Source organism: Fukomys damarensis, unplaced genomic scaffold (assembly GCF_012274545.1).
Source record: "Fukomys damarensis isolate Sample0158 unplaced genomic scaffold, DMR_v1.0_HiC HiC_scaffold_10, whole genome shotgun sequence".
NCBI lineage: Eukaryota > Metazoa > Chordata > Mammalia > Rodentia > Bathyergidae > Fukomys > Fukomys damarensis.
The window spans coordinates 30,204,833-30,213,033 of NW_022900922.1; the positions used below are offsets into that span (position 1 = coordinate 30,204,833).

At 46.2% G+C, this 8,201-nt stretch overlaps 2 protein-coding genes across 2 annotated transcripts in view; both read right to left on the bottom strand.

Annotated features, from left to right (window-relative positions):
- Positions 1 to 6,754, bottom strand: part of LOC104861419 (N-acetyllactosaminide beta-1,6-N-acetylglucosaminyl-transferase) — a 22,847-nt gene extending 16,093 nt beyond the window's left edge. The window contains exons 1-2 of the mRNA XM_010622846.2: positions 6,680 to 6,754; positions 1,632 to 3,084 (exon numbers count right to left, since the gene is read on the bottom strand). Of these exons, the coding sequence (XP_010621148.1) occupies positions 1,632 to 2,553 (922 nt within the window). The 5' untranslated portion in view covers positions 2,554 to 3,084; positions 6,680 to 6,754. The remainder of the gene's footprint in view (positions 1 to 1,631; positions 3,085 to 6,679) is intronic.
- A 2-nt stretch (positions 6,755 to 6,756) lies between these two features.
- LOC104861591 (N-acetyllactosaminide beta-1,6-N-acetylglucosaminyl-transferase-like) overlaps positions 6,757 to 8,201 on the bottom strand; it is a 38,859-nt gene continuing 37,414 nt past the window's right edge. The window contains exon 3 of the mRNA XM_010623074.2: positions 6,757 to 6,907. Within this exon, the coding sequence (XP_010621376.2) occupies positions 6,768 to 6,907 (140 nt within the window). The 3' untranslated portion in view covers positions 6,757 to 6,767. The remainder of the gene's footprint in view (positions 6,908 to 8,201) is intronic.

The window sequence follows — 8,201 nt, forward strand, 5'->3', positions numbered from 1 at the left end:
CCCGCCTCTTTTTTTTTTTTTTTTTTTTGGTACCGGGGATTGAACTCGGGTCCTTGCGCTTGCAAGGCAGGCCTCAGAACCGCTGAGCTAAATCCCCGACTCATCTTACCCCTTTCTTAAACAACAATGGGGTTTGGCCATTTCCCTTCTAGGCTGTTTCCCCACACAATCTGAGAATATGGAATGATCTCCCTCGTGGTCCAAGCAATGGGCCAGAGAGGTGCTTTCACTTTCAGGATTCTGGCACTACAATCCCATTTAAACAGCCCCAGATCAAGGGCTGCCTAACTTTCTTAAGCCTTGCTTCTTTTTGTTTTGTCTTGTACTGGGGATTGAAAGGGCCTTCATAGTGAGCTGTATTCCCAGACTTCTTTATTTTCACAGTCTTGCTAAATTGCTAAATTGCCCAGGTTGTGCTCAAATTTGCCATCCTCCTGCCTCAGCCTTCCAGAGTGCCGAGATTATAGATGTTTGTCACCACACCCTCATAACCCCTGCTTCTTTTTTAACACTACAGCAGTCCTTCCTGCGCTGAGAAAATTAGATTTAAAAAGCATTCTGAAGGAGGTGGGGAACTCACCAGGAAATGGGTGTGGCCTGGGCGAGTTACAGACCCCCAGTGGAAGCACCAATCTAAAGAAACCATAAGCTTTATCTTCAGATTGACTCCAACACTTTTCTCCTTGAATTTTGGGTCTCAATTTTTATTTTGAGCTGAACTAGACAAACTGGGTCGGCTTACTGTAAACGATGATTACTCACATCACTTGCAACCTGTGGCATTAATTTAGTGGCAACTGAGAGCTAATTGAGAATCAGCATAACAAGCAAGATCAGGCTTGGGAGACGAGGTTTATCACTGACACATTTGCCGACAGGCCGGGTGATCCAGTGCACCACCCACCACGTGGGGTGTCTAACTATAATACCAAGCCACTGGAAACCCTTAAGCTGCTCTAAATTTTGGATCTAATTCCAGGAAAGAACTTGAGAATGAAAAATTTAAAAGTTGTTTGAGTTCAATCCCCAGTACCAAAAAAAAGTTGTCATCCTGCTTGTATTTTGTTTTTCTTTTTTGTTTGTTTGCTGGTTGGTTTTTTTGAGACAGGGTCTCACTATGTAGTTGAGACTGACCTGGAACTCACTATGTAACCCAGGCTGGTCTTGAACTCACAGCGATCCTCCTGCCTCAGCCTTCTGAGTGCTGGGATTACAGGCCTGCACCACCACGCCCAGCCCCCTGCTTCTATTTTGAAAGTATGTTTAGCCAGTGGTAGCGGGGTGCCAATCAAAACAGCACATTGTACCCCATCAATCTGCACAATCATGGTTTCTGAATACAAGATAAAAATCAATAAAAATTCATCTTTCCTTTGAAAATTAACATCTGAGACTGTACAGAAGTTTGAAATGCTATACTTTCTTTAACCATCTTTTAAGCAGTTTTTTGTTGCTGTTGTTTTGGTTTGTTTTTTAGCACTGACCCTACCACATGTGTTCATAGAAACCAGGCATGGCAGCCACAGTCCCTGCTACCACGAGGATCACTCGAGCCCAGGGATCCAGGCCAGCCAGGGCAACATAGCAAGAACCAATCTCTTAATAGCAACAAAATACAGAGAGACACTTACCAGGAATCCTGTTGAGGGTCACCCAGAAATGCTCGTCGGGAGAGTAGGTGTCCTTAGACCAGGAAAGTAAGTCCAGGGCTCGCCGGTCTTGCAGGACAAAGTCAGCAAATTCCCTGGTGAGGGCCACATAGGCAGTACCAAAGTAGATGGTCATATTGTGAGGCGGAGGGGGTTTTAACTGTGCTGTTTTCTGCACGTAGGAACTTTTGCTATCTAATAATTCTTGATGGACGTATTTAGTCCGCCCGATGGCATGATCTGGGGGCAGCACCCCCGGGGTCAGATTCTTCCCTCGGAACCCTTTCAGGTACTGCACGATCTCCCTGTTGGTCTTCAGGGGGAAATCTTGCCCGCACGTGTTGATGACGTACTTCCAGGGGACCTGGGAGGCCACCAGGTCTCTCAGGCAGTTCAGGTCGGCCTGGAGCCTGGAAAACCCTGCATAGACCACGGGTTCCATCTTGGAAGCCAGGAAGGCGTTGGAGAAGCAGCTCAGCAACCGCTGCACTGAGCTTTTAAACTTGACTGAGGACTTGGCATCCACGTGCACGCAGTAGACGTTGTGGGGCATGTAAATCGCCCTGAAGAGCCTCTCAAAAGTGCCAAAGTCTTTGTGGACAGTCATCGTGAAGGCCAGAGGGAAGGCAGCTTCTTCTCCAGAGAGCGTTTCTGTTATGTAATGACTCTGGATCTTGTACTCTGAACAGGTGGACTCGCGGAGGGTCGTTTTCAATGCATTTTCTGTTAGGTGAAAAACCTGCCCCTCAAGCAGCTCAGCGCAGGTTTCAGCTAAGATGGAAGCGTTGGTCAGGACTGCCCTCAGAAAACGCCTGTTCTCCTGTAACTTGCTATTGTAAACAAATACAAAAATCAAGGCACTAAGCAGAGAAACGCTGAAAAGACAGTACTTGCGGGAGACCATGGTGAGAACCAGGAAATGAGCACACCGGCTTTTGAGATACAATCAGTGCGTCAATGCCTTTAACTTACAGTTTTTCTGGGCTCCCACACGGTCCCGTGATGAATGCAGTTCTCATTAGCAGCTAACATCTCTTGTCCTCCGTGGGTTTTTTTCTCCCTTCCCTTCCACCTTCATATACAGTTCATTTGCATTTTCACTTTTCTTTGACACTTTTCCGAAGTAGCTTCTTTGCATTTGCCACACTGGGTTATTTCTCCCACTCCCCAGATCCCTATTACTACACAAAACCACTCCTGGGTGCCGGGGTGCTTCCTTATTCCCACAGCAAAGTCCACGGTGGGTGAGATGACCATTCTGCAAGTCACGGCTCTGGGACCTCAAACCCTGCCTCTTTTCCCAGCCCGGCTGGGACTGTCTGCTCTCAGCTTCCTGTTAATCATTGCATTCGACTAAGAGGAATTGTTTGCTTAAACGGCACTGCCAAGTTAAAAGCTTTGGTCCGAGCATGTGAACACCGCCTGGAGAGATGTTCTGTCAATAAAAAATGTCATGCTTGAAAATAAATTGCTTAACCTGTCTTTTTCCACAAATGCTCCCCTTTCCTCTCCATATTGGCATAAGACTGGATGTTGGGCCAGATTCTTTCCAGGGCTCTCTTTACTTCACAGCTGAGAAACATCTTTAAGAAGGCATATTAATTAGCAAGCTGATCTCACCATTTAAGTTACTGCACAAAGTAACTGGGGTGTTCTGGTGAACAAGGGCTAACATGTTTAAGAAAGAAGAAGAAGAACAAAAAAAAAAGCCCGGCTGGATGTGGTAGTGAACGACTGTAACCCCAGAACTCCAGGAAGCTGAAGTAGGAGGATTGGGAGTTTGAATCCAGCTTGGGCAACTTAGTGAGACCTTGTCTTAAAATTAAACATAAAAAAAAATGGACTGGGGCTGTAGCTCAGAGCAAAGGCCCTGGGTTCAATCCCCATGCAAGAAAAAGAAAAAAGACAACATAGTGTTACAGGTATTGTACAAGCATAGTGTTGTACAATAAATATATACATGGGGGGTGCTGCTGAGAGAGGGGCTTACTATTGGCTCAGGCTGGCATTGAACTCACAAAGTAGCCCAGGCTGACTGAGCCTCCCCCAAAAATATGATGATTCTGGGCATGGGCCACCACACCCAGCACACATTTTGATTTTTTTTTTTTTAAGAACATAAATGGAAGCTGAAGGTAGAGAGCTTTCTTAACAGGCCTGAGGCCCTAGGTTCGATTCCCAGCAAAACAAAACAAACAAACAAAAAACCCAACAAAACCCCCCAGGAGAAGATGCAAGTTTACATCCTGCTTTCTGAATTTGAGATGGTTCTGGTAATAGTGTCTGGAGTACTCCTCTACCTACATTAGGGGCTGTCTTCACAGCTGTTTAGAAACTCAGGGCTGGGCCGATCGATCGATGGTCTTTAGTTCTCCACCGCAGCTAGAAGCTAATGGATTAAAGAGGTGGCTGCCAACTGTTTCCCAGGCATGGGAGTGCGGGAAACGGACAAGCAGGGACCCAGGGAGAAGTCGCCAGCGCTCAGATGGGCTGTTTTCAGGAATCGGGCTCTCCAGTGTGATTCAACTGTAGACTCTTCAGTGTAACTCAGTATTCAATCAACCCCTCTAGCTTTTTCCTTAACTGCCTCTCCTGTGCCTCCCTAGAATTCCTTCAAGCAAAAATCATTTCCTCAACACTGTACTCAGACAAAAGAACTCTTTCTGGAAATAGCAATAAATAATAAATAAATGATAAATAATAAATTGGACAGGGTCTCACTATGTAGTCCAGGCTGGCCTTGAACTTGGGTTGATCCTCCTGCCTCAGTGTTGGAATTACAGGCGTGCACCACTGCACCACACCTGGCAATCATCAATCATCTGCTTTCTTATCTCATGGACCTGTAAGATGTCCAAAGTACCTTTCACATGTTCACTTTAGCACAATGTCACCTCTGTCCCAAAGTTAGAAACCAGAGAAGCCAACAGAAACTCCGGAGGTTGGGAAAGCCTGGCTGGGTCTGCGGGAGAGAAGGTTTGAGTTAACTCCGAGTTTAATCGGAAGTGGATGCTTTTCTCTTTTCACTACTCCAGTTCTTCCCTGGTCCTCCTCTCTCTCTTTCTTACTTTTCTGTTTGTTACTGGTAAATTCGGTACCATATGGTGCCCGCTGAGCTAAATCCCTGGCCCTCAAAGATGTTTCTTTATAACCAGGACTTGGCCTGAAGCGACGGAGTTTGAAAGAGGCAAGGAGCTTCTTAATCCCTGGATTCTGTGTACCATAGTCTCTGGGTGAATCAAGGACCTTTGCGTCAGGGTGCTGAGCCCTTGAACAAGTCACTTGATCTCACGTCTCTGTTTCTCTTGGCTGAATTTGACAAAACAACCCTGAGGGATGTTGCAGGCAGGAGGGGATGGACTCCAGTTGACCACGATCCCCTACTCTCAGCTCCACTTCCTTCCTAGCTGGGCCATCCGCACCTCGGAGTCTTTTTTTCAACTCCAAAGTCAAGGCCACAGCGGCCCCCTGGAGGTGCTGCGAAGATTCTGGAGATAGCGCACCTCCAGCACCCAGCTCCAGCCAGACAGTGGAGCCAGAGCTAACTTCAGACCTCGAGGGAAAGCCGTGGGGTGAAGAAAAAAGGAGGGCGGAAAACAGGGTGTGTTGTCATGGCTGAGCTTAAAAGAACTGGAAACACTGAGGCCACTCAATGTGGAGGCTGGAAGCTGAACAATAAAGTGTACTTCAGAGCCATATTTGCCACTGGAAAACGCCCGGCAACCCCAGGCTTTACTTGCCAGGTAAGGGAGGCGTCTCAACTGAAGAATCTCAGGCATTTTTTTCTCAGCCTAATTTTTCTGTGCTGCAGACAGCGTTGGGTCCTCAAGTTTGATGTGGGTGTACTCTAAGGGTGGGTGTGTTTTACTATGAGAAGAAGGTAGAATAAGGGCTCAATACCAGTGCCAGCTCGACCACCCCCTTTATACATTTCTATGTCCTTTTTCCACCTCTACTGACCAGCAAGTCCTTGACATGATTTGTAACTATAGAAAGGTCACCCGGAGAGAGAGTAAGATGTTGGGCTTCTATGCACTAAAGGGGAGCACTGTGAAACAACACAGACCCACTTCTGATTACATCATGAGCTCAGCTAGAATGGGGTGAGAAAGAATGGATCCCCTGGCCCTGGGCTTGCCCTCTTCCCATTTCTTCCCAAAGACAGCAGTATACAAGCAACTGACTGGTGCCTACTCTCCAGTGTGTTACCAGATTAGGAGTGATCCTCCTTACACATGACAAAAAAAGACCCAAATTTTAAAACAGGGAAACCAAGCCCAGAGTGGTGGTACACACCTGTCATCACAGCACTCTGGGAAGTGAGGCAGGAGGATCACAAGTTCAAGCCCAGCCTGGGCAATTTAGCAACTTAGCAAAATATAGTCTCAAAATAAAAATAAAAAGGGTTGGAGCTATGGCTCAGTTGGAAAGCCCTGGGCTCAATCCCTAGTACCACGAAAAAAGAAAGAGGAGGCAAAAAAAAAGTAGCTTTGAGTTTAGCAAAACCCAAATTTTCGTAGAGAATCTGTTGGTACTATTCGATGTGTTCCCACAGAATTGCAAAATTTTCCACAGGGTCCAGAATTTCATTTTTAGTTTTTTTTCTATTATCAAATGAAGTTCATACATCACAGGAATGTTTGGGGAGTGACTACTTAAATAAATCACGTGTGCAGTCCTGAGGGACCTGATAGCTTCTGAAACTCTGGAAGCATTTCTCCTTGCCTCAAGGGACGTGAGGGACACCACTGAGTTAGGAATAGTCATTGTGGAGCTAGGGATTTAGCTCAGTGGTTTCACTGTCTGCCTTGCAAGCTTAAGGTCCTAAATTTGATCTCTGGTACCAAAAAAAAAGGAATACTCATGGTCTTTTCATGAAAAGTTAAAGGTAACTGAGATTGAGTACTCACCGGCATACTACACGATAAAACAACATACAAACGTGCTCGTCTTTAAAAACCTGTAAAACAGAAATCTCGTGTGCCACAACCAGATGATACAGGCATTTCCCAACATTTGGGGGTACTCACTTTATGCCAGAGGGTGTCCTAGGCTCTTAAATGTGGCTTGCTGGATCTCAGCCGCTACTGCGAACCTGGTGGAGGTAACTCCAGAAGACTAGCGCTTTCCAGTTTCCTCCCTGCTGTACTTTTCCAGTAAGCTGGCATCTCCTGAGCTCTCTGGGTTCCCAGGAGGATAAAATTGCCAGGAAGCATTCTGAGGGAACTGCCTCAGCATCGGTAAGGCACAGGCGGATCCTAAGCAGAACAATAAAGCCTGGAATGTGAGTGGGAAGGTCTGTTTGCCTCTGTCCTACACCCCAAGGCCAGCCCTCAGCTGCTGTGGGTTGTCAGGAGCCTGCCTGGGTGGGGATTTCCTCAAGCCTTTGAAGTCCAGGTGTGACCTTCTCTCTACAGAATCTTCCTGAATGCCAGGATCTTGGGGGGCTTCAAGCTGACAGCTTCCAACTCCACCAAGGCTGTAAGATGAAGCTACTCAGGGAGATTACAGCAGGGGGGGGGGATTGGATCTCCATTTACAGTTGTGCTCTTACACTTAGTTCCTGATAGGAAACCCTATAGCCTCGGGTCCCCAGTGACCTCTAACAGACTTCCATGTGTGTGGCACTCAAATGCCTCCCCTCTAGGAAAGGAAAATCTGGAGGTGGTAGGAGGATTTAGTAGAAAATGTCCTGGCCTGAAGTCAGGAGTCACAGAATAACACAAGTTATATCCCGCGAGCAAGCCATTCTGTCTCTCTCTCCCCAGCTCAGGTTCTTCCTAGGCAAGGCAAACAGGTTTTAACATACTCTTCCAGGATTTAAATGAGCATACTCTTCCTGTCTGGGGTAAAGCCATGTATTACTGTAAATTTGTCCATACACTTTCACCTGAAATGTGTTTGAAGTTTGAAGCAGCTCATAAAATTCAGTGGGGTGAAACATGTACACAGAGCCAGGCATAATGGCATATGTCTGTAATTTCAGCAACACAGGAGGCTGAAGCAGGAAGATCACAGGTTCAAGGCTAGACGAGGCAAACTAAAACGTGAAAGGACTGGGAATGTGGCTTAGTGCAATCCCCAGTGCCAGAGTATTTTTGTTTGTTTGTTTGTTTGTTTGTTTGTTTTTGCAGGCATAGAACCAAGGGCCAAGATAAACCAAGAGAACTATAAATCACCAATTCTTAAACTGACCTATTCCTGGGAAGGCTGAAAGAAGTCCATCTATCTTCTGATCATTGCTGCTATGAGAAATTACTTTTTTCTATGTACTTTCTTCTATTTTCTTTATTTTCTAAAATATTCATGAATTATTTTCTAATTAGTAAAAAGTTCACTGGGCTGCCTGGGTTCCCCCACCTTCATCTTTCTTATGCTACACAAGTTAGGCACAGACAGACTTTCCGTCTCCTCATCGGCGCACAAGGATATAGGAGGAATAGAACTCCCAACCTGCTGCGGGGCTGGGGATTTAGCTCAGCGGTTCAGTGGCCTGCCTTTCAAGTGCAAGGACCCAAGTTCAATCCCCGGTACCAAAAAAAAAAAAAAAAA